The following is a 27,441-nucleotide window of genomic DNA, read 5'->3' as shown; positions in this document are numbered from 1 at the left end:
AAAGTGTTATGATAGATGTCGGTTCATAAACATTACAGTAATTATATTGAGAGATCTTAAAGTAAACTTTTCTGAAGGCTTCATTATGACAGAATCTTATGTTAAACTGGTGTCACTGATTTTTTCCCTTATAGGTTCTGGATAAGTACACTCCACCAGATCACTTTCTGCCTGAGTCCTACACTTGCTTCTTCCTGCTGAAGATGCCACGCTATTCTTGCAAGGTTAGTCGTATATTCACTCAAATTAAGTAAAGTATAGAGTGTTATTTAAATATTAATGAATCTTCAGCTTTTATTTTTTTCAGGGAGAGGGTGAAGACAAGACACATTGTAGAATAAACTTTTACTGGTACAAATTTTCACTCTAGATCTTTAATTAATTCACCTTGATAAAACTACATTGAGTGGAGTTGTCCCAATAATTGCCTATTCTAAAATGTGCTTTTATCTTTATTGTAAGAAGTATGTCATTTGTATTCAATGAGGAGTGGAGGAATCGTATGGCAGTCATTGCTTCACTTGTTTACCTACTGATAGATCAATGGCTAGAGCAGTGATAACTGTGCAAGTGTAAGGAATAATAAGAAAACTACAGCCACTCCTCACTTTGTGATGTATTCATTTACTGACGACTCGGACTTATGATGGGCTTTCTGACCAGTATGCATACCTAAAGAATGTATATTAGAGCTGATTTCCTCTGTTCTTTTTATTACAATATACAATACACTACTATAAGCATTTAAAAATATACTAAAAATGTTATAAATGGTGCAAAGGTGACATTAAAACTATATCAATGATGATTGACACACTCACTACCATTATAGTATGCTCCTTGCTTAGCAACGAATTCATTTACTGACGTGGTCTTAGGAACGGAACTCCAGTTGGACCAAATTCCTTGCAATTTTGCTAGTTTAACTTCCATTCTATTGATTGAGTCAAGAAACTGCCCATTCAACTATCAGAACTACCCTCCAAATCACCCAGAAGTCAGTAATTTGACAAATGATTCACAAAAATCAACAAATTCTAATTTTAAAACACTGTAAAAAATAAACACTGTAGGCATTCCAGTCACTTAGCAACATATCCTCTGTTTATTAATCATGTCCCCAGGCCTCTCCTATATATTATTTACCCTCCATTTTAAATCCATCATCACAAAAAAATTAACTTTTATCCTATTTCTGAGATAAAATATAACTGAGAATAGTGTGGTGATACTGACAAGATGTGATAAAAGGCACTTGTGTACAGTTCAGGACATTAGAAATGTATTAGGACTTAAGAAGCCACTCATGGCAGAACGTTTCCTCTAGTAAATATCTTGAACCGTACGTAAGAGTGTGAGTGCAAGTGGGTAGGTACTGGTACAGTAGTGTAGTGAGTGTGAGTGCAGGTGGGTAGGTACTAATACAGTAGTGTGGTGAGTGTGAGTGCAGGTGGGTAGGTACTGGTACAGTAGTGTGGTGAGTGTGAGTGCAGGTGGGTATTTACTGGTACAGTAGTGTGGAGAGTGTGGGTGCAGGTGGGTAGGTACTAATACAGTAGTGTGGTGAGTGTGAGTGCAGGTGGGTAGGTACTGGTACAGTAGTGTGGTGAGTGTGAGTGCAGGTGGGTAGGTACTGGTACAGTAGTGTGGAGAGTGTGGGTGCAGGTGGGTAGGTACTGGTACAGTAGTGGTGAGTGTGAGTGCAGGTGGGTAGGTACTGGTACAGTAGTGTGGAGAGAGTGGGTGCAGGTGGGTAGGTACTGGTACAGTAGTGTGGGTGCAGGTGGGTAGGTACTAGTACAGTAGTGTGGTGAGTGTGGGTGCAGGTGGGTAGGTGCTGGTACAGTAGTGTGGTGAGTGTGGGTGCAGGTGGGAAGGTGTTGGTATAGTAGTGAGTAGAGAATGTGAGTGTGGGTTGGTAAGTACTGATACAGTAGTGTGGTGAATGTAGGTGCAGGTGGGAAAGTGTTGGTACAGTAATGAGTAGAGAATGTGGGTGTAGGTGGGTAGGTACTGGTACAGTAGTGTGGTGGGTGTGGGTTGGTAAGTACTGATACAGTAGTGTGGTGAATGTAGGTGCAGGTGGGAAAGTGTTGGTACAGTAATGAGTAGAGAATGTGGGTGTAGGTGGGTAGGTACTGGTACAGTAGTGTGGTGAGTGTGGGTGTAGGTGGGTAGGTACTGGTACAGTAGTGTGGTGAGTGTTGGTGCAGGTGGGTAGGTACTGGTACAGTAGTGTGGGTGTAGGTGGGTAGGTACTGGTACAGTAGTGTGGGTGTAGGTGGGTATGTACTGGTACAGTAGTGTTGCGAGTGTGGGTATAGGTGGGTAGGTACTGGTACAGTAGTGTAGTGTAGGTGGGTAGGTACTGACACAGTAGTGTGATGTAGATGGGTAGGTACTGGTACAGTAAACCATACCCCCGGCCGGGATTGAACCCGCGGTCATAGAGTCTTTGAGACTCTATGACCGCGGGTTCAATCCCGGCCGGGGGTATGGTTTATTTGCAATCGTGTCATTACGATTTCTTGAGTCATGTCTACTGGTACAGTAGTCTGGTGAATGTGGGTAGGTACTGGTACAGTAGTGTGGTGAATGTGGGTAGGTACTGGTACAGTAGTGTGGTGAATGTAGGTAGGTACTGGTACAGTAGTGTGGTGAATGTAGGTAGGTACTGGTACAGTAGTGTGGTGAATGTAGGTAGGTACTGGTACAGTAGTGTGGTGAATGTAGGTAGGTACTGGTACAGTAGTGTGGTGAATGTAGGTAGGTACTGGTACAGTAGTGTGGTGAATGTGGGTAGGTACTGGTACAGTAGTGTGGTGAATGTAGGTAGGTACTGGTACAGTAGTGTGGTGAATGTAGGTAGGTACTGGTACAGTAGTGTGGTGAATGTAGGTAGGTACTGGTACAGTAGTGTGGTGAATGTAGGTAGGTACTGGTACAGTAGTGTGGTGAATGTGGGTAGGTACTGGTACAGTAGTGTGGTGAATGTAGGTAGGTACTGGTACAGTAGTGTGGTGAATGTAGGTAGGTACTGGTACAGTAGTGTGGTGAATGTAGGTAGGTACTGGTACAGTAGTGTGGTGAATGTAGGTAGGTACTGGTACAGTAGTGTGGTGAATGTAGGTAGGTACTGGTACAGTAGTGTGGTGAATGTAGGTAGGTACTGGTACAGTAGTGTGGTGAATGTAGGTAGGTACTGGTACAGTAGTGTGGTGAATGTGGGTAGGTACTGGTACAGTAGTGTGGTGAATGTAGGTAGGTACTGGTACAGTAGTGTGGTGAATGTAGGTAGGTACTGGTACAGTAGTGTGGTGAATGTAGGTAGGTACTGGCACAGTAGTGTGGTGAATGTAGGTAGGTACTGGTACAGTAGTGTGGTGAATGTGGGTAGGTACTGGTACAGTAGTGTGGTGAATGTAGGTAGGTACTGGTACAGTAGTGTGGTGAATGTAGGTAGGTACTGGTACAGTAGTGTGGTGAATGTAGGTAGGTACTGGTACAGTAGTGTGGTGAATGTAGGTAGGTACTGGTACAGTAGTGTGGTGAATGTGGGTAGGTACTGGTACAGTAGTGTGGTGAATGTAGGTAGGTACTGGTACAGTAGTGTGGTGAATGTAGGTAGGTACTGGTACAGTAGTGTGTGGAGAGTGTGGGTGCAGGTGGGAATGACTGGTTATGGTTTAGGTCATCCCAGTAACTGAAACACACCTTATAAAAACCCATAAAATAGATCTGGGAGTGTAGGGGTTCCCCTATCCTTCCTGTGGAAAAATCACATCAAAATTAATATTTCTTTTGCTTTGAACTCTTGTGTCAAGCTACTTCTGGTCCTCAGACCAACCACTATATCTTTACTTCACTATTATGTTTTCCATGCTGTCAATTAAGACCAGGACCAAACCCTCCTTCCTTTTCTTTCCTCTGTTTCTTATTCTCTTCTCTGCATCATCATCCAGTCCCCTTACTTTCCTTCCTTCCTAGTAGTAGATGAGGCAAAGTAGGTAGTGAAGGAATAGTAGTAATAGCAGCAGGGAAAGGTGACTGAATGGTAGCAGGAGTAGGGAAAAATAGCAGAGGGAAGAAAAGTATCACACGGAGGGAGTTATTCCTAACATTTTGTATGTAAAATTTTGCCATTTTATATAACTTTTTGCCTTCAGTGGAGGTGTCTATGCTGGAGAAGGAAAAAAGTAGCAGGAGGGAAGAGAAGTGATGGTGAAGAGGAGGGAATGAGTTGGGAGGGAAGGAGAGCAAAAAAGTGGAGGAAATGGAATAGAACCAGGAGAGATAGGAAAAACAGAAGCAATAAGGGGAGAAAATAAGCAAGATGGGGAGAGCTTTAAGAAGCAGGGGGAGTAAAGGAGGGAGTAGTAGTAGGAGGCAGCAAGAGAAAAACAGTAGGTAATGGCAAAGGGGAAAAAGGAAAGGGGAGAAAAAGTGAAATGGGAGAGTAAAGAGGGTGGGAGAAAATGAGAGGTGAAAGAGAGGCAGAGTGGAGAAATATTAGGGGAGTGAAAGGAAGAGCCAAGGGAGTATTAGGAATGGGTAAAGAATGAATATGAGAGAGAGAGAGAGAACGAAAGAACGAACGAACGAACATAAGAAAGAAGGAACACTGCAACAGGCCTACTGACCCATGCAGAGCAGGTCCACCCAGTCTGGTCACCTCCACTCAGGGAAGGAGCACGGCACCAGACCCAGCAGCACAAGCTAATCCGGTCCAACTCGCACCCACTCATGTATTTATCTAACCTATTTTTAAAACTACACAATGTTTTAGCCTCAATAACTGTACTCGGGAGTTTGTTCCACTCATCCACAACTCTTTTACCAAATCAGTGCTTTCCTATATCCTTCCTGAATCTGAATTTTTTCAACTTGAAACCATTGCTGCGAGTCCTGTCTTGGCTGGAAATTTTCAGCATGCTATTTACATCCCCTTTATTTATTCCTGTTTTCCATTTATACACCTCGATCATATCCCTCTAATTCTACGCCTTTCAAGAGAGTGCAGATTCAGGGCCCTCAGTCTATCCTCATAGGGAAGATTTCTGATACATGGGATCATCTTTGTCATCCTCCTCTGTACGTTTTCCAGAGCATTTATATTCATTCTGTAAAAACGGTGACCAGAACTGAGCAGCATAGTCTAAATGAGGCCTAACCAAGGATATATAGAGTTGAAGAACAACCTGAGGACTTCTATTATTTATACTTCTAGATATGAAGCCAAGAATTTAGTTAGCTTTATTGCGAACACTAATGCACTGTTGTCTTGGTTTTAGATTACTGCTAACCCGAACTCCTAAATCCTTTTCGCAATAAGCAGTATTAAGATCTACATTATTTAGTTTATATGTCGCATGGTTATTTTCCTGTCCAACATTTAGAACTTTGCATTTGTCTATATTAAACTGCATCTGCCACTTCTCCAACCATTGCATCAGTCTATTCAAATCATCCTGGAGTGCTCTAGTGTCCTCATTAGAATGAATTGGACGGCCTATTTTGGTGTCATCAGCAAATTTGCTTATGTCACTATTTATTCCCTCATCTATGTTGTTTATGTAAACTGTGAACAACAACGGGCCCAACACTGACCCCTGAGGAACACCGCTTGTAACGTGCCCCCATTCTGATTTCTCCCCATTTATGCAAACTCTCTGCTGCCCATTTGTCAGTCATGCCTATACCCAGGAAAAAATTTCTCATCCTATTCCGTGTGCCTTAAGTTTTCCTCAATAACCTCTGATGTGGAACTCTATCGAAAGCCTTACTGAAGTCCATTTGCACAATATCATATTCATTACCGTGATCTACCTCCTCAAACACCTTAGTGAAGAATGTTAGTAAATTCGTAAGACAGAAACACCCCTTTGCAAAACCGTGTTGAGATTCATTAATCAATCTGGGCCTATCTAGATGGCCACGAATTCGTGGCAATTATTGATTCCATAAATTTTCCCACTATGGAGGTAAGGCTTAATGGTCTATAGTTCGAAGCCAAGGACCTGTCACCTGCCTTGTAAATAGGTATTACATTTGCCATTTTCCACTATGCCAGTTTGTAGTGATATGTTAAAAAGATTAGCCAAAGGTATGCTAAGTTCCTCTTTACATTCCTTTAACACCCTTGCAAACAACTCATCAGTGCCTGGGGATTTGTTAGGTTTTAGTTTCTCTGCTGTCAACATGACTCAAGAAATCGTAATGACACGATTGCAAACAAACCAGTGGCTAACGCGACGGGCTGGAGTTTTGAGACTCTATGACTGCGGGTTCAATCCCGGCCGGGGGTATGGTTAGTTTCTCTATTTGTCTGAGGACCATGTCACTAGTTACCACGATCGTGCATAGTTTATTATCGTCCTGTTCTACATAATCTATTATTTCAGGAATATCGCTAGTATTTTCCTGGGTGAAAACTGAGAGGAAGTAGGTACAGTGGACCCCCACATACCGTTGGCATCACATAACGTTAAATCCGCATACCGATACATTTTATCACTAAAATTTTGCCTCGCATACCGCTAAAAAAACCCGCTCAACATTATTCGTCCGTGACGCGTCTAATGTGCGGCCTGAGCCAGCCTCACATGTTCTGCCGGTGGCATTGTTTACAAGCCAGCATCCGCGGTAACATCCAAGCATACAGTCGGAACATTTCGTATTATTACAGTGTTTTTGGTGATTTTATCTGCAAAATAAGTGACCATGGGCCCCAAGAAAGCTTCTAGTGCCAACCCTGTGGTAAAAAGGGTGAGAAATATTATCAAAATACTGTGGTACCATGGTCAACTGCTGATGCTGCTGCTGCTGTAGCACTGTCAGCTGCTGCTGCTGCTGTAGCACCGTCAGCTGCTGCTGTACCACCATCAGCTGCTGCTGCTGTAGCACTGTCAGCTGCTGCTGCTGCTGTAGTACCGTCTGCTGCTGCTGTAGCATCGTCTGCTGCTGCTGTAGCATCGTCTGCTGCTGCTGTAGCACTGTCAGCTGCTGCTGCTGCTGTACCACCATCAGCTGCTGCTGCTGCTGTAGTACCGTCTGCTGCTGCTGTAGCATCGTCTGCTGCTGCTGTAGCATCGTCTGCTGCTGCTGTAGCATCGTCTGCTGCTGCTGTAGCACTGTCAGCTGCTGCTGCTGCTGCTGCTGCTGTACCACCATCAGCTGCTGCTGCTGCTGCTGTACCACCGTCAGCTGCTGCTGCTGCTGTAGTACCGTCTGCTGCTGCTGTAGCATCGTCTGCTGCTGCTGTAGCACTGTCAGCTGCTGCTGCTGCTGTACCACCGTCAGCTGCTGCTGCTGCTGTAGTACTGTCTGCTGCTGCTGTAGCATCGTCTGCTGCTGCTGTAGCATCGTCTGCTGCTGCTGTAGCACTGTCAGCTGCTGCTGCTGTAGCACTGTCAGCTGCTGCTGCTGCTGCTGTAGCACCGTCAGCTGCTGCTGCTGCTGTACCACCATCAGCTGCTGCTGCTGCTGTAGTACCGTCTGCTGCTGCTGTAGCATCGTCTGCTGCTGCTGTAGCATTGTCTGCTGCTGCTGTAGCACTGTCAGCTGCTGCTGTACCACCGTCAGCTGCTGCTGCTGCTGTAGTACCGTCTGCTGCTGCTGTAGCATCGTCTGCTGCTGCTGTAGCATCGTCTGCTGCTGCTGTAACACTGTCAGCTGCTCCTGCTGCTGCTGCTGTACCACCGTCAGCTGCTGCTGCTGCTGTAGTACCGTCTGCTGCTGCTGTAGCATCGTCTGCTGCTGCTGTAGCATCGTCTGCTGCTGCTGTAGCACTGTCAGCTGCTGCTGCTGTACCACCGTCAGCTGCTCCTGCTGCTGTAGTACCGTCTGCTGCTGCTGTAGCATCGTCTGCTGCTGCTGTAGCATCGTCTGCTGCTGCTGTAGCACTGTCAGCTGCTGCTGCTGTAGCACTGTCAGCTGCTGCTGCTGCTGTCAGCTGCACTGCTGTAGCACTGTCAGCTGCTGCTGCTGCTGTAGCACCGTCAGCTGCTGCTGCTGCTGTACCACCGTCAGCTGCTGCTGCTGCTGTAGTACCGTCTGCTGCTGCTGTAGCATCGTCTGCTGCTGCTGTAGCATCGTCTGCTGCTGCTGTAGCACTGTCAGCTGCTGCTGCTGCTGTACCACCGTCAGCTGCTGCTGCTGCTGCTGCTGTAGTACCATCTGCTGCTGCTGTAGCATCGTCTGCTGCTGCTGCAGCATCGTCTGCTGCTGCTGTAGCACTGTCAGCTGCTGCTGCTGCTGTACCACCGTCAGCTGCTGCTGCTGTAGTACCATCTGCTGCTGCTGTAGCATCGTCTACTGCTGCTGTAGCATCGTCTGCTGCTGCTGTAGCACTGTCAGCTGCTGCTGCTGTTGTACCACCATCAGCTGCTGCTGCTGCTGTAGCATCGTCTGCTGCTGCTGTAGCATCGTCTGCTGCTGCTGTAGCATCGTCTGCTGCTGCTGTAGCATCTTCTGCTGCTGCTGTAGCACTGTCAGCTGCTGCTGCTGTAGCACTGTCAGCTGCTGCTGCTGTAGCACTGTCAGCTGCTGCTGCTGTAGCAATGTCAGCTGCTGCTGCTGCTGCTGTAGCACCGTTGTTGGTGTGGCTTATTGAGAATACCAAGAAACAATTAACCCCAGAGGGTTAGCCACCCAGGATAACCCAAAAAAGTCAGTGTCATCGAAGACTGTCTAACTTATTTCCATTGGGGTCCTTAATCTTCTCTCCCAGGATGCAACCCACACCAGTCGACTAACACCCAGGTGAACAGGGAAAAACGCCTGGAACTAGTGCTCATGTTGGTGAATTTAAAGCCAGCAAAGGTTGGTTTGAGAGATTTAAGAATCGTAGTGGCATACACAGTGTGGTAAGGCCTGTTCTGGAAGAAAATGCCAAACAGGACCTACAGTACTCAGGAGGAAAAGGCACTCCCAGGACACAGTGTCTCATCAGTCATTGCTGCATCTTCAATAAAGGTAAGTGTCATTTATTCTTCATTTAGTAGAGTAGTACATGCACAATATATACTGTGCATGTACTACTCTACTATTGTGCATGTATCCTTCTCTTTGTGTATAGGAAAATGTATATTTCATGAGGTAAAATTTTTTTTTCATACTTTTGGGTGTCTTGCACGGATTAATTTGATTTCCATTATTTCTTATGGGGAAAATTCATTCGCATAACGATAATTTCGCATAACAATGAGCTCTCATGAATGGATTAATATCGTTATGCGGGGGTCCACTGTATTGAGAATTTCACACATATCCTTATCACTGTCAGTGGTCTGACTGAGTTACTCTTAAGTGGGCCAATCGTGTCCCTAATCTTACTTCTGTATACCTGAAAGAACCCTTTTGGGTTAGTCTTTGAATCCCTTGCAACCTTAGCCTCATAATCCCTTTTTGCTTTTCTTATTCCTTTCTTTATTTCTCTCTTTAATTGAATATATTGATTTCTTAACTGCCCATCCCCTCTTTTGATATGCCTATATATGCCTCTGTTTTGACCAGTGAGATGTTTTAATCTGTTGTTCATCCATTTGGGATCATTTTTGTTAGATCTAATTTCCCTACTTGGAACAAAAGTTATCTGGGCAGCTAGAACTATGCTCTGAAAAACGTCATATTGGCATCCAAGATCACCTACCTGACCCATAGTCAGGACATCCCAATTTAGCCCACTCACGTAATTTTTCAGTCCCATGAAGTCGGCCAAGTGAAAATCTGGGACAGAGATTTGATTGCAGTTATCTGAGTAATTCCATGATATATTGAAACTAAGAGATTTGTGATCACTTTCCCCAAGCTCATCATTAACCTCAAGATTATTAATTAGTGACTCTTTGTTGGCAAGAACCAAGTCAAGCAGGCAGCGGCAGCAGCGACCTCCGAGCTCCGTACTTTTCTCCAACTATCAGAGCTACCAATGCTCCTATGATGACCTAGTTACATGCAAAACTGCATTACCCAAAGTAGCACCCAGAATGACCAAAGATTACCAACAGTGAAACCTACAAATCGAACATAATAGAGATCAAAGGAAGACTGCCCACAAACCGAAACCAACACCCCGCTGCCAGCCGAACAACGTAACCCTAAACTTTGTACAGTGGACCCCCGCATAACGATGGCATCACATAGCGATTTTTCCGCATAACGATTACTTTTATCGCAAAATTTTTGCCGCCCATACCGATTAAAAACCCGCTTACCGATTTTCGTCCGAGACGCGTCCAATGTGCCCTCAGCCAGCCTCACATGTGCCGCCCCGTCCCATTGTTTACCAGCCAGCCTCCGCGGTAACATCCAAGCATACACTCGGAATATTTCGTATTATTACAGTATTTTCGGTGCTGTTTCTGGAAAATAAGTGACCATGGGCCCCAAGAAAGCTTCTAGTGCCAACCCTACACCTCAAAGGGTAAGAATTACTATAGAGATGAAGAAAGAGATAATTGATAAGTATGAAAGTGGAGTGCGTATAGCCGACCTAGTCAAGCTGTACAAGAAACCCCAATCAACCATCGCTACTATTGTGGGCACCAGAAAGACAATCAAGGAAGCTGTTCTTGCCAAAGGTTCAACTGTGTTTTCGAAACAAAGATCGCAAGTGATGGAAGATGTTGAGAGACTCTTATTGGTGTGGATAAATGAAAAACAGATAGCAGGAGATAGCATCTCTCAAGCGATCATATGTGAAAAGGCTAGGAAGTTGCATGAGGATTTAATTAAAAAAATGCCTGCAACTAGTGATGATGTGAGTGAATTTAAGGCCAGCAAAGGTTGGTTTGAGAGATTTAAGAAGCGTAGTGGCATCCATAGTGTGATAAGGCATGGTGAGGCTGCCAGTTCGGACCACAAAGCGGCTGAAAAATATGTGCAGGAATTCAAGGAGTACATAGAAACTGAAGGACTGAAACCTGAACAAGTGTTTAATTGTGATGAAACAGGCCTGTTCTGGAAGAAAATGCCAAGCAGGACCTACATTACTCAGGAGGAAAAGGCACTCCCAGGACATAAGCCTATGAAAGACAGGCTTACTTTGTTGATGTGTGCCAATGCTACTGGTGATTGCAAAGTGAAGCCTTTATTAGTGTATCACTCTGAAACTCCCAGAGCGTTCAGGCAAAAGAATGTCCTCAAGGATAATTTGTGTGTGCTGTGGAGGGCAAACAGTAAGGCATGGGTCACTAGGGAATTTTTCTATAACTGGTTACACCATGCATTTGCCCCCAATGTGAAAAATTACCTAACTGAAAAGAAATTAGAACTTAAGTGCCTCCTGGTGTTAGACAATGCCCCTGGTCATCCTACAGACGTGGCAGAGCGACTTTATGGGGACATGAGCTTCATTAAGGTGAAGTTTTTGCCTCCTAATACCACTCCTCTCCTGCAGCCCATGGACCAGCAGGTTATTTCCAACTTCAAGAAACTGTACACAAAAGCTCTGTTTGAAAGGTGCTTTGTAATGACCTCAGAAACTCAACTGACTCTAAGAGAGTTTTGGAGAGATCACTTTAATATCCTCAATTGTGTAAACCTTATAGGTAAGGCTTGGGAGGAAGTGACTAAGAGGACCTTGAACTCTGCTTGGAAGAAACTGTGGCCAGAATGTGTAGACAAAAGGGATTTTGAAGGGTTTGAGGCTAACCCTGAGAATCCTGTGCCAGTTGAGGAATCCATTGTGGCATTGGGAAAGTCCTTGGGGTTGGAGGTTAGTGGGGAGGATGTGGAAGAGTTGGTGGAGGAGGACAATGAAGAACTAACCACTGATGAGCTGATAGATCAACTTCAAGAGCAAGAGGCCAGACCTGAGGAAACTGGTTCAGAGGAGGGGAGAGAGAAATTGAAGAAGTTGCCTACTACAAAGATAAAGGAAATCTGTGCTAAGTGGCTTGAAGTGCAAACCTTCATGGATGAAAATCACCCTCACACAGCTATTGCAAGCCGTGCTGGTGATTATTACACTGACAATGTTGTGAAACACTTTAGGCAAGTCATAAAGGAACGAGAGGTACAGGCCACTATGGACAGATATCTTGTGCGAAAGAAGTCCAGTGACTCTGAAGCTGGCCCTAGTGGCATTAAAAGAAGAAGGGAAGTAACCCCAGAAAAGGACTTACTACCTCAAGTCCTAATGGAAGGGGATTCCCCTTCTAAACACTAACACACTCTCTCCCCTCCTCCCATCCCATCAATCATCACCAGATCTTCAATAAAAGTAAGTGTCATTTAATTGTGCATGCCTTTTTCAGTTTGTGTGTATTAAAATTAACATTTCATGTGGTAAAAAAAAAATTTTTTCATACTTTTGGGCGTCTTGCACGGATTAATTTTATTTCCATTATTTCTTATGGGGAAAATTCATTCGCATAACGATTATTTCGCATAACGATGAGCCCTCTTGCACGGATTAAAATCGTTAACCGGGGGTCCACTGTATAACTACAACTTCTTCTTAACTACAACAATTCCTGTAGTATTATGAGGCGCAATCTAAGAGGAAACAGCACCAAGGCCAGCAAGAAAACTCCGAAAAATCAACTATTCAACAAGTGTAGCGAGGAGGACGCCGGCCCAGCAACCACCCCACTCACCACCACTCAAGGCGACACCACAACAATAACAACAAACATGGCTGCCACCAGCCCATCCTCCCCTCTCTTCCCCGGATTCAACCTACCAAGTAGTCTCTCAGGTATGACCAACGATCCAGATACCCCAAAGTCATACATCTCCAACTTAGTTATTGAAAATATGAATCTTCGAGAGATGCTAACAAAACAAGACACCAGGATGACACAACTCGAGAACAAAATCCTCAGTCTTGAACAAAAGTTATCAACACCAGGAATGACAAACTGTGACAAGACCATCCAGACAGTCATAGATAGCCATACAGAACAAATAATATCTCTTAATACAAAGGTTGAAGAAGCAGTAAAAGAATGGAAGAACAACTTAGATAACCAGTTCAGTGACTACTTTGCTCTCCAAGAAGATAAAACTGAACAAGATAAACTATCGGATGCAGTAATAGTTAACAGTCCACTTTTTCCCAGTGATATGAACCAAACAAACAGTAAAGAAATTACTCTGCAGATCATAAAGGACCAAACAAGTGTTATTGTACCAGAGTCAGAAATAAAAGAAGCCAGGTTACTAGGATCCCATGGTAGAAAAAGTGTTATGCTTAGATTCCACTCACATGACAGGAAAAAAGACTTAATTATTGCATCTATTAAAGTAAAGAAAGAGGTATACATAAACGAGTGTCTTACCAAAAAACGTCAGAACCTCCTGTATAGTCAGAAAACTTAAGCGGGAGAATAACGACACAATACACCAATGCTTCACACGGGATGGGAAAATTCTTGTTAGGAAAACAAATGTAGGTCAACTGTACACAATCACGAACGAGAATGATCTATCACGATTTCTCAGGGATACTAATCTTGCAGAGAATAACTAAACAATGTCCAACTTAAAAGCCTACGTAGCGTAGTGTATGTTTTGCTCCATTATTGTTCAAATTTCATTGTACAATCTCTTAGTATTTAAATAATCAACTACCTCATTTTGTGATTTTACTAGTAAGCATAAGTCACCTTATGTAATTTTCTTATTTACTATTGTTTGCTTAAACATTAGCTGAATTGATACTTTCTCTGTCCATATTACTACCTCATATTTTTTTAAATACTATCAATTGATATTACCTACTAAAATTAATAATTATCATTTTTACTATAATTTCAATTTACTCTTAACATTTTTGACATTTAATAACCATTACTTGTCTAATTACCTTTACCTGTTTTATACCACATTTACTATCTTAGAGTACTCTTAATTACCTTGTACTGCCATATAACCTCTAGTATAACTACCAGTGCTATATTGAATGAAATAAACATTACTTTTTCACTTTTTTTGTAATCATTATTACTTACTAAAATTTTATTAAACACCATATTTACTACCAGTCAATTTTACTTTTGTACATTAAACATTATTTTATACTTCCCATAACATTTTGTTGCCAAATTTTCAAGTTTGCATATTCAACTCCAACCTTTATATTATCCTTTGTACCTGTCTACCATCTTACTATCATATTATAACCAAGACATTACCATTATTCATTGTTCTTACCTGTCCATTTAATTTTGTTTACCACTACTTGTTTTTTTAGTCACTTTTTATTGTGTGTGCAATTAGTGTATATTCCAATTACTTTTTTGCAAGTACCAAAACTATCTTTTGCTAGCTAGTACCAACTACCTCATTTTTTTTTTACTTCTTATTGTGCAATAAACTGCTCAACTTATTTAATATTACAAATCAGATCTTACTCCTAAACCAATATTATTTCATAGTGACTATCTGTCCATTAAACTTGTTTACCATTACTCAATTGTAGTCCCTTATATATTTTTTTGTCCTTTATTTTAGCTCTATATAACTACCTTAGATCATATATTCGCAATTGTTAAACTAATCAAGGTGCTATTCTCAGGTGCTAAAGTTAATAAGTTCACTATTTTGCCATTATACTCCAAAGCTCATTTATTTGATTACCACTTTATTGTTCACCACAACTTATATTAGTCCCTTTTATATTATAATTTTATATTATAATTCTAACTTTAAAGAATTACCTTTAAAGTACTACCTACTATCATATTCCCAAGCTCCATTATTTGATCATCACTTTATTTGTTCACCACAAATTATTTTAGTCCCTTTTATATTGTCTCCTTTATTTTAGCTTTAAAAAACTACCTTAGCTCATTATTTTTTACATTTGTTAAATAATTCAGGTGCTATTTTTTTAGCTTTAGAAGATTTACTTTATTTTACTTAATTCTAACTATAGATTCACTACAAATCTTATGATTACAAGCATTGATCCTGATACCAACCTCTTATTTAATGACTTAAATGATTCAAACAGTTACTGTAATTACTACACAGCAGAACAATCAAAGGCACTTCTCAGAGCCAACAACAACATAACTATCTTTAACTACAATATCAGATCTTTAAGCAAGCATTATGATGACCTCCTAGCATTACTAAATTCCTTGCATGCCAATATGTCCATCATTACACTAACTGAAACCTGGCTAAAGCCTGATACTACAGATGTCTATGCCATTCCTGGTTACACAGCCATACACAACTGTAGGCCAGACCAACAAGGGGGTGGCACAGCTATGTACTACTCAGACCAACTAGAATGTATCACTAATACTTGCGCAAGGGATGAATATGGGGAATATATAATAGCTAAATTCAAATCCAAATACCTAAAAAAACCTCTCACAGTGATAAACATCTACAGAATTCCACAATCAAACATTAGCCAATTTAGTCAAAACCTTGGAAGTATGATAACTGATGCATGAACAAAGATCACTTACTACTCTCAGGTGACTTCAATATAAATCTCCTGCAAGACCAGGACCCACACGTTACTGAATTCACAAACACAATGAGTAACTGCATGTTGCTACCAACAGTAACAAAACCTACAAGAGTTACAGAGACTAGTGTTTCCCTAATTGACCAGATCTGGACCAACAAAATATCCCCTTTAAAATCAGGCATAATTACAGATAATACCACAGACCACTACCCTACTTTCCTCATAACAACTCTTGGTAAAATACCCCAAGACACTACTAAAGTCACCTTCAGACTTCACAATGAGGCAGCCATTAATAACTTCACAACAGCAGTAACAAACATTGACTGGCACACTGAGCTAGAAATCTATACAGATATTGACGAATGTTTTAATAATTTTCTGAAAAAGACCCAATACCTTTATAACAAGCACTGCCCTAAAAAAACTAAACAGATGACAGCTAAGAGACTGAACAGTCCCTGGCTAACACCCAGCATTCTCAAATCCATAAATACAAAACACCGATATGAAAAACAGTACAGAATGGGTCACATAACCAGAGACCAAACAAAACGTTACTCGTCAATCTTAACCAGCCTGATAAGAAGGGCAAAAAAATTGTATTATGAGAACAGATTATCCAACTTACGAGGTGATATAAAAAAGACCTGGAAGACCCTATCAGAAATTCTGGGAACAAAAAAGATATCACGACATAGCGAAATAAAATTAGCAAAATCAGATGAACCCCAACTCCCACCAACAGAAACAGCAAACAGACTCAATGATTTCTTCTCCACTAAAGGTCAAAACCTTGCCAATAATATCCCAAGCTCAGATACCCCACCAAATGACTACCTCACTGGCAACTACCCGAACACACTGTTCCTAGCTCCGACTAACCCATATGAAGTCTCCCTTATTATCAACGCACTGAAAAACAAGGCAGGAGATTTAAATACCTTACCACCCTTTATATACAAAAAAGCGTCACAAGTACTATCACCAATCATTGCAACACTCTTTAACAAATCCATTGAATCCTCCACCTTCCCTACAGTTCTCAAAATAGCAAGGGTCACCCCGATCCATAAAGGAGGAGACCAAACAGAGTTGAATAACTATAGGCCAATATCCAATTTACACCCTCTCTCAAAAATCTTCGAAAAATTAATTCATAAACGAATCTACTCCTACCTCATCTCCCATAACATTCTCAACCCCTGCCAATTTGGATTCAGGCCTAATAAAAATACTAATGATGCTATTATACACATGCTAGAACATATATACACTGCAATAGAGAAAAAAGAAGTCCCACTGGGGATCTTCATTGACTTACGTAAAGCTTTTGATACAGTTGACCATGACTTGCTCCACGTAAAATTGTCACACTATGGTATTAGAGGGCACTCCCTCAACTACCTCAAGTCTTACCTCAGCAACAGAAGCCAATATGTGTACGCAAATGGGGCAAGCTCTTCCGCACAACCAATTACAGTTGGTGTCCCACAGGGAAGTGTCCTTGGCCCTCTTCTCTTTCTCCTATACATAAATGACCTACCAAATGCTTCGCAATTACTCAAACCCACACTTTTTGCAGATGACACCACATACGTCTTCTCTCACCCGAGCCCAGTCATGCTAGCCAATACTGTAAACACCGAATTACAGAAAATATCTACCTGGATGAGGACTAACAAACTTACACTAAACATTGACAAAACCTACTTCATTCAGTTTGGTAGCAGAGCTACAGATGTACCTCTTAACATAACGATAAATGGATCACCTATCACAAAGCTAACAGAGGGAAAATTCTTAGGAATCCACCTCGATAATAGACTCAAATTTCATACACATATACAACAAATTTCTAAGAATTTCCAAATTTCCAAGACTGTAGGCATACTATCACAAGATACGGTACTATGTTCCACAGTCAGCCCTCCTGGCCCTATATCACTCTCTTATTTACCCCTATCTCACCTATGGAATTTGTGCATGGGGCTCAACAACAACTAACCATCTCAGACCACTAATTACCCAACAAAAGGCTGCAGTTAGAATGATAACAAATTCTCACTACAGGCAGCACACTCCACCAATATTCAAAACACTCAACCTACTCACCATACAAAACATCCATACTTATTATTGCACTTATTACATACATAGAACACTTAACTCTGATATTAACCCTCCCCTCAAACATCTCCTTGCCAACCTCAACAGAACACATGACCATAATACAAGGCACAGATCACTCTTTGATGTTCCTCGTGTCCATCTCACGCTATGCAAAAACTCAATGCACATAAAAGGCCCTAAAATCTGGAATTCATTACCTTTAAATATAAAAGAAACACTACCTGTTTATAAATTCAAGTCTCTTCTCAAAGTTCACTTACTCACTCAAAACCAAATAAATACTGAATAACTGAACCATATAAATTGTATATCCTAAATGTTACTCACAATTATATCACACAAATGTTAAACCTAACTTTGTTATTTTTTTAAATACACTACCTAACAGAATACTCCATTCTACTGAATGAACAGCAATGCATGCAACCATAGGACCTGTCTTTGTAATACTCATTTGTATTTTATAGTTATCTGTTTACAATAATGTCTTATCACTGATTTCATCATTGCTTAGTTAATCTTAAGTTAATTTTAAGCCAGCCCATAATGCTATGCATATAAGTGGCTTTGGCATGCTGCTCTTACCTGTATTTTTTGTACCTCTGTTTGTATGCTAAAATTTCTAAATAAATAAATAAATAAAAGCAGATTGTTTCCTCTAGTTGGTTCTGTCACAACCTGTTCTAAAAAGCAATCCTGAACCGTATCAAGAAAGTCACTAGATCAAGATTTCCTGTCATATTGTTCCAATCAATTTGTCTAAAGTTAAAATCTCCCATTATCACAACAATTTCATATCTAGATGCCTTATGAATTTTATCCCATAACAGCTTACTGCACTCCCTATCAAGGTTTGGGGGCCTATAAATCACACCCAAAATTAATTTGTCACGACCCTCGAGAAGCTGTAGACAAACAGATTCTGTGTTCGATGTTTCTAATCTTATATCATGTCTAAGACAACAATTTAAATTTTCTCTGACATACATCACCACTCCACCACCCTTCCTGTTGACCCTATCAGTGTGGAATAGTTTATAACCTGTATGTTGCATTCAAAAGGCATTTCTCTAGCTTCAGGTTGAACCAGGTCTCTGTTATACCAATAATATCTATATTACCTACACTTGCAAGTGATCTTAGCTCATCTCTCTTATTTCTTAAACTGCTACTATTTGTATAGTTAACCCTAAGGGAGCTAGTCACTCGTTGCCCTCTGCTATCTCTCTTTGTTTGTTGATCAGTTGATTTGCCATTACTAGCAACTTTATTTTGAATATTGCCTTTTAAACATATCCCTGAGGTATCCCGGTAATAACTGCTGTTTTTAACCCTAATACTGCACCCTGATTGTTTCCCACAAACACCCATACCTCTATAATTTATCAGTTTAAATTCCTAGACAAGTCATCAATTATCTTCTCAATTGAATTGGTTAATGCAACCACTCCATCTGCAGAGAGATGAACCGCATCCCTTGCATACATATCACTTTGCCAAAGAATAGGTCCCAGCAATCAATGAATGGGATTGCAAGTTCCTTGCGGTACCTGTCTAGCCAGCAATTTATACCAATTGCCCTAGACATCCATTCATTGCTCACTCCCTTTCTAGGCAAAATGCTACATATGACTGGGATCCCTCCCTTAGACCTAACTACTTCTATGGCTGACCTGTACTTATCCAGCAGCTCCTGTCTCCTGCCCTTCCCAATGTCATTACCTCCATCACTAGGACAGATAATGGGCTTGTTCCCATTACCTGACATCATAATATCCAACCTGCTGACTATGTCACCAACACCAGCTCCAGGAAGGCACACCCTCTGTCTGACCTTTCTGTCTCTGTTACAAAAAGCACGGTGCATATATCTTACCTGAGAATCTCCTACTATTAAAATATTCTTACCTTGATTAGCAAGGGAGAAGTGGTACCTTCAACCTCACTAACCACTGAAGTACACTCACCCTGGAGAACAGAGAATTGATTTCCTGCCTTCTCATCTTCTCTGTTAACCCTCCTTATCTTCCTTCTTCCTGAACTGTGAACCACTTGCCACTTAAACTGGCTGCCACTATCTCTGCTAGTGACCATTTCCTCCTTACCAGCTAAATCCTTCTCACACTCCCAAACTCATCTAGGCAAAATTTCAGCCTCCTATTTTCCTCCTGAAGAAGTAGAATCTCCTTCTTCAACACTTGAACCTGAGATTCTAAAACACTACAACAAGCCATGGTACTTGATAACACCGCACACCAACTCCCAGAGCTTAGGACAGGTATGACCACAGGTGACCACTGACCTCAGCGTACTGGCCACTGACCTCAGCATACTGACCACTGACCTCACTCTCTGAGAGAGAGAGAGAGAGAAAGAGAGTGAGTGAGAGAGAGAGAGAGGGTGAGAGAGAGAGGGGGGGAAGGAGACAATGAGAGGATACAAAAAAAGGTGAGGGAAAGAAGAGAGAAGGAAACAACAAAATAGAAAGAAGGGTTATAAATAGGCAGGAGAAAATTGAACATAAGGATAAAAGTTGTAGGTTGTCAGACAGCAACCGTCCAGGAAGTTACTAACCATTCTGTCATATTCACATGTAAATGTTAAAGACTGCTATTTACATTCTTTATTCCACTTATCTTCACTTTCCTATTTTTTTTTTTAACACGTCGGTCGTCTCCCACCGAGGCAGGGTGACCCAAAAAGAAAGAAAATCCCGAAAAAGAAAATACTTTCATCATCATTCAAAATTTTCACCTCATTCATACATAATCACTGTCTTTGCAGAGGTGCTCAGATATGACAGTTTAAAAGTCAACCTCCAGACTGCCAATATCCCAAACCCCTCCTTTAAAGTGCAGGCATTGTACTTCCCATTTCCAGGACTTAAGTCTGGCTAACCGGAAAAAGCTCGATCTGATGACCTTGATGACACCTGTGGTCAGCCTTGCTCTCAGGCCTCAATGATCTTCTTGTGTGTTTCTTAATAATTCTTATTTTAGAAATATTTTTCTTTACAGTTTAGTATATATGGTCTGAGTTGCAGGGATGGTGTTGATGCCTGGATTCATTAACATGTAACAGGAGGAGGAAGAAGAGAAAAAGATTTCACACATTCATTGCATAATCTCATATATTTTCAGTGTATATATTTTTTTTTTACAGGCTGTACTTCGAGAGAAATTGAAATACGCTATTCATTTCTGCAAGAGCATAGACACTGATGACTATGCAAGAGTTGCCATGACTGGTGCTGGAGTAGAAGACAATGTATCATCAGAATCTGACACTGATGACTGGGACTCCATTGGCAGTGACGAACCAATGGCAGATTGCGTTTCTCTTTACTCGACGTAATTTCTACGATCAGTGACAGCCATATTACGATGTTAGTAGATTTACACATCTGTACTTATTGTGATAGCAAATGTTTCATACTGGTTAATGGTGATTATGGATTATTTGTATTCAAATTAAGTGAAATAGCAAACACCATAGATGAGTGCCACATGCATTTCTTTTTATTTTCCTATTTGTTATTAGAACCATTGCTAAACAATAGTTATTAAAATTAGACAGTGCTGTTTCACTTTTCCTTGTAACTTAATTAGCCTGTACAGGGTGGTATACTTTTTTTAGTATAGCTCTAATATTTTCAATGAGAAAGATTTAACTAGTCAGTAAATATCGAACCACTGTGTTTATTTTATGCTCATTAATTAAATAGGCAATGTGAATTTGGAAGCCTGGTCAAGGACTGTGCTGTGGGGGCATTGACCCCCGGAATACCCTCCAGGTAGGTAGACCTTAATAAACCAACTACAGTAACAGTTGTTCATGCATACAACCAGTAGCTATTCTTTTTGTACATTATGTTGTATATGCTTTTTAAGTAATGTCCTATAATAGTAATTAGTGAACACTACATGGAAATTTAGCACTAGTCTTCAATAAATATATTCAGTAACTTTTCTGTTAAGCAGTCCAGTGCTTAGATTAATTATTATTACATTGCAAATTATTTTCTTATATGTACATTGCTGTAGTAGCAACAGTTTTGTAATAATACAGCAAACTACATGTGCAAAAAGCAAAACCAGATTTAGTATATTCTGTAATTTCTTTAAGTACTTTGACATATACATGTATCAGTTTTTTTTTTTTTTTTTTTTTTTTAAGTTTTAAATAATCTATTACTGTATTCCAAAACTGAACAAATTGAATAACACTAAGGAGTTACAGAATTTTTTACTTGATTCTTTTTAATTTAATTGCCTTTACTTTTAATGTGTCATTGTATATCAAAATCTTCAGCGCTATCATGAAAACACTATTTACTAACTATAAGAAATTTTTATTTTTTTTATAAACTAACGAAATCAATTGACAAGAATCCATTGCAAAATTGAAGCGTTGTTTGAAATCTATATTGAAAATGTTTTGCCTTCTGCACTGGCAAATCTTGACAATTTAGAAATTTGTTCATGTCAAAATTATAGCTACTTTCATACTTTTATATACCGTATACAGAAAAGGCTATTATATCAGTCTATAGTAACAAACCACCCAGTAAATGAATTCACATATTTTTTGGCAATATTTTAATTATTTGAAGCTACTAACCTCTGTGAGGGTGGCTAACTAGATTGGATTTTGTTGGGTGTCATTTATGATTCTGATAGTTTTCTCAGTGTACGTATTTCAGTAAAACTCTTGGTTAAATAATTAATATTTCTGTGATAACTGATAAATTTTTTCATAAAACTATATTTTTCAGTTTTTAATGGGATTCAGCTTTTGTACACACAATTCTTAACTCAGATGTGCTCTATTTAGATGCCAAGCAACGATGGCCTTCAGTGTGGTCAGTGTTTCTTATAATTGCCTCCAACTAATGTCATTATTATATTAATATTAATAGTATATTGCTTTGACGTGAGCTTCAGGATAGAGCAGGTGCGAGACACTAAGTATCTAGCAGAATATGAGGATAATTAAATCTAAGGCATTAAGTGCAACATTGTGAACAAGAATTGTTAGATTATGTCCAGTAATATTTTGCTAAACCTTCGACTTCACAAACCAAAGAAGTTAATGATTACTAACCAAACATTAATGGAAAAAAATTATTTACTTTGTTTTGATGGTTTTCAGCAGTGTTTCACATCTGTAATTTCAATAAATTTGTGCTGTGCATCCGGTAATGATATCATCAATGGAATTTAAAAAAAAATATGTAGACCTATGTGCCATCTACAGCCTCTCCTCACTTTATGATGAGGTTCTGTTCTTAAGAGTAGGTCGTTAAGCAAAGATCATATTGTATTGGTAGTGCGTTTGTGTCAGCCATCTTTAGATATTTTTTTAATGTTGCCCTTACGCCATTTATAACATTTTTAGTATATTTTTAAATTTTATACAGTAGTGTACTATATACTGTAATAAACAGAATACAGGAAATCAGCTCTAATATACATTACATTCTCCTGTATAAATTACTAAATTTAAAAAGAGAAACTGTTGTTTTTCTTTTTGGGCCACCCTGCCTTGGTGGGATACGGCTGGTTTGTTGAAAGAAGAAAGGTTTGCATACTGGTTGGAGAGCTGGTCGTAAGTCCGAGCGGTCTGTAAACAAGTACACTAAGTGAGGAGAGGTTGTATATTCATTTTTTTTTGTACTCATCATGTGTTGATCTCACTTTGGCAGTGCATTATACTTTAATACTTTGTCCCTCCCCTTCCCCCCCCCCTACAAAATTCAAAGAAAACCTGCCAAATTTCTCAAACCTGTCACTTCACAATAAACACTGTCATGGCACATGTACTGGGTTTGCTTTTGTGCAGTCTAGGTCTCTTATGACTAAGTCATGTTTTAAGGGACTAACCTTTTAAGCAATATTTCATGTACTGTATAGCATAAAAATCTATGGTGTAAATAAGTCTTTGGTGGTGATAATCATGGTAATAGTATTACCCGAGTCTCAGTCCCAGTATATTCAGATGTAAGTTTTTACTGTTGTTATGAAGATCTTCCATCGCTTCCTATAAAAAAAATTGTAAAGCAAATAATTTGTGCATTTTAAAAACAAAATTCATTTTTATAACTAATTTACAGAGTAAGATTGTTGACTGCCCCTGTGCACATGCCTTTTATTATTATTTCTATTTTTCATCCAAATACAAAAGCCAACCATACTTACCTATACTACAAAAGGATATGCTGTAAACTGATTTCTTGTGATGTAATTTAAAGAAAAATTGTGCCTTGAAGTTTTCAGTCTCTTCTATACATTGTGTAAAGAGTAACTTTTACGCGGCAATATAACACTTTTATCAGATTCGGTAATAGAATGGAAATTTTCACATATATTTATCAGTAATACTCTAACATCATGTTCATTTGTAATTCTTGTCATAAGAAGTCAGTCTGGATAGACCTTTCAATCTGCTTATCATTCTCACTGCATTGTCTTTGTTCTAAGATTATACAAATATTACCTAGATAAACATCAGTATTGGAGGAAGGCCTCATTCACATGACCAAAACCTCCATTTAATGGGTCATATGACCAAGACCCATGTTAGTAAACACCAGAAATGTATCCTTGTATCCTGACGAATAAAATTCTACCACCTCTAGTCAGCACTGAATAATATATTGTAGAACCAGTTAAGTGGTGTAAAACACCACATTTGAAATTTGAATACATTTTATTAGTTTATGTTGGTTAGGCAAATTCTATTTTATTTAAATAGCACAAATCCAGTTGTTTTATGGGATATAGTCATCTTTGTTTTTTATTATTTTAAATGAGGAACCTATACTAATCCACTAACTGCAATAGGTCATGGAGCATACTATATACTGCAAAGATTACTGATCCATTTTCTAAAGTAATGCTGGGATGTGATGCAATAACACTATCTTTGGGCATATAATTTGTTTATAATGGAAAATGGTAATTCTTAATACTATACAGTACTAAAGGCTATGTTCAGTATGTCAAGTACAGGGCATTTAAAAAGGGACTCAGACATTAGCTATGAATAGTATCAGAAGGCAGTTGCATTAGTCATAGAAATTTAGTGCTTTGAATGCTTTTCTATGTAGGAGATAGTTACCAGTCTAGTGTATCTGTTGAACAAGCTATGTTTTGTTTCATGAATTTCAGAAATTAAAAAGATATTAATTTAATGCCCAGTGAAACAAGACTCCAACATGTATTGTCTTGTATATAATCAATAATACTCACTTGAATTTTGTCATTAGTTTAACATACAAGTATACAGTATATTAAGTCTGAAATTCTATATTTCCTATTAAAATCAAGTTTTCCTGTTTTGTTGCTATTGTATTTAAGAATATAATAATAACAAACATATAGCATTTCATATTCTGGAATCTTTAATAACATTCTTCCATTTTTGTCATTTTATAAAATCCTTTCCCTTCAATGGAGGTGTCTATGCAGGGAATATAAGCTACCTTCTACTTCATTACATTATACCTGGTTGCCTCCCATTCCCCAGGTGCTGCATGACTCAATGGGTTTAGAACTGTCCCACACTTATATTAATATGAAATATGTTTATTTTGTAATGGTTAGTAAATAAAATTATTTTGTGTGCTGTTGCAACATTGTTTTCAAATTTGTCCTCCATGCAAATTCACTAAAATATTTTCATAATTTACAAATGCTGTAATATAAGCTATCATATTCTTTCATAGTTTTATATTTATTACACAAAATTTTATATATATAGTTTTTCCATTCTGTGCATGGATTGGATGTTTGTGATGTTCATACTTGCTAAGATCCATCATAACCTTGTCAAACCATCCAATCACACTAATACAGAAGTTTGTTAGGAATAGAACAAAAAATATTTGTACTGTGGCTTGTAGTTAAGAATGTCTAAATACTGAGCAATCGATACTTGAAATCCACATGATTCTTGACATTTTGATTTATTTATCTTAAATTCCACAAGACAAAATATTACTGATTAAGCTAGTGTTATGATATCTTGAAAAATGTAGCTATGATTGAGCATATCTAGTGTTATGACTTAGTTTATCTTTCACGATACTAAAGACAGATTTTTTATATTATCCAAGCATAGCTTTACATTTCCTTCGTGTAAAAATGGGCAGCAATGAATATTTATTTCTGTCAGTTGGACATGATGAGCCCCCAGAGGTTACACAGCACTAGAAGCAATGAATAGATAAAATGGTAATAAACCCTGCAAAGGGTAGGTGCCTTGAGGCCAGTGGTGGCTTCTGATCTAATGAAATGGACATACTTTCCCCTTCAACTGACCTGACTGCTTCCCATTAACCAGGTGCTTCATGAACCCCTATGAATTTAGGAATTTCCAATTAATGTTAATTGTACCGATAACAGCATTTTTATTTTTTTATATACAGAAGTCTCCCCATATCCGTGTGGGTTACATTCCAAGAGCTACCACGGATACCTGAAAGCACTGATAGTAGCACATGTAGAGTTATTCTGAGGTTGGGGAAGAAAATTGAGAGATTCCTTCACTAATCCATACTAAGTTTTGCATGAAAAATCCATGAAGAAATGTGTATGATACTAATGATAAAAGTAATTAAAAAATATTATCAGAGATATACCAGATTATGAATTTAGTAAAGATTTTCTATGACTTTCAACCCTCTGAGATGGGTGCTTTGTGTCAAACCTGAGTTCTGTGACATCTGAGAATCAATGAGATTATTATTATAAAGTTAAGTGATTAACCCTAATGGTCATGCAGTTCTGCAAGGCGTGATGTGCAAAAGTAGAAAGGTGAGGTCATGGGTAAATCTGATTGAAGGGCAGGGGAGTGCAAAGTTAGGGGTTAGTGAAGGTGGAAGTTAGTGCACAAGTCACGCCAAAATCAAAGTTGATGCAATAGGCCAGTTTCTGTCAGAGTCAGAGTGCCGGCATTAGAGGTAGGACTTTCATTGAGTGTGTTGTGGAGGTTTAAGCGTTGGAAGTGGATAGACAGTGTGACTTGACAGTCCTTGGAGCAGTGCTGGTTGTTTTTTCATGTGATATCCATGAACAAGTTACGTGTGATGAATGGTTTGAAAAACCGACAAGTTGAAGATTGAGACACTTATGCAGCATATGGGAATCTTTATTCAGGAAACGTTTCGCCACACAGTGGCTTCATCAGTCCAATACAAAGAGGAAGGCATAAGGAGAGGAGGAGTATGAGGTAATCAGTCCCTCAACCTGGAGTCGATGTGGACTGAACACATCGACTCCAGGTTGAGGGACTGATTACCTCATACTACTCCTCTCCTTATGCCTTCCTCTTTGTATTGGACTGATGAAGCCACTGTGTGGCGAAACGTTTCCTGAATAAGTGCATAAGTGTCTCAATCTTCAACAAGTTACGTGTGCTGGTTTTAAAACCCGAGAATGGTGAGAAGATGGCTATAATTCTAAATGTGGTTTCCTAGAAAATTTGTTGTCTGACACAGACCAACGCTCTTGCCAGCAGTAGTGGATGTAGTAAGTACACCGAAAAATAGTCCAAGCAAGGACTATCCCTGTGGGAAACTGGGAGGTACTGAATAGCTGACTAAGCAGCTGAATCTGCACATCTAGGGACCCAACAAAATATGACTTTTTTGTACTTACTTAAAATGCAATATAACCAATGCTATATATGAATGGCAATGGGATAAAGGAATAGTCTTTAACCCATTCATTTATGTCCAAAACATGGACATAAAGGGAAGACTGTAGAAGAGGTGGTAACACTGGTCAACAAATTTTGAAAAGTTGTATGCTTCTTAAGTGAGATTAGTTAATTCTTATGTATTTTCAAGCCCTGAATCCACATATCACCTTGAA

At 39.6% G+C, this 27,441-nt stretch overlaps 1 protein-coding gene across 1 annotated transcript in view; it reads left to right on the top strand.

Annotated features, from left to right (window-relative positions):
- Positions 1-25,200, top strand: part of LOC128692697 (E3 ubiquitin-protein ligase HERC2) — a 133,406-nt gene extending 108,206 nt beyond the window's left edge. Inside the window, exons 13-14 of the mRNA XM_070081259.1 lie at positions 135-224; positions 20,729-25,200. Of these exons, the coding sequence (XP_069937360.1) occupies positions 135-224; positions 20,729-20,920 (282 nt within the window). The 3' untranslated portion in view covers positions 20,921-25,200. The remainder of the gene's footprint in view (positions 1-134; positions 225-20,728) is intronic.
- The last annotated feature ends 2,241 nt before the right edge of the window (positions 25,201-27,441 follow it).

The sequence above is a fragment of the Cherax quadricarinatus genome, chromosome 6, assembly GCF_038502225.1.
Source record: "Cherax quadricarinatus isolate ZL_2023a chromosome 6, ASM3850222v1, whole genome shotgun sequence".
NCBI classification, from domain to species: Eukaryota; Metazoa; Arthropoda; class Malacostraca; order Decapoda; family Parastacidae; genus Cherax; species Cherax quadricarinatus.
This window is presented reverse-complemented; position numbering and strand designations above follow the sequence as displayed.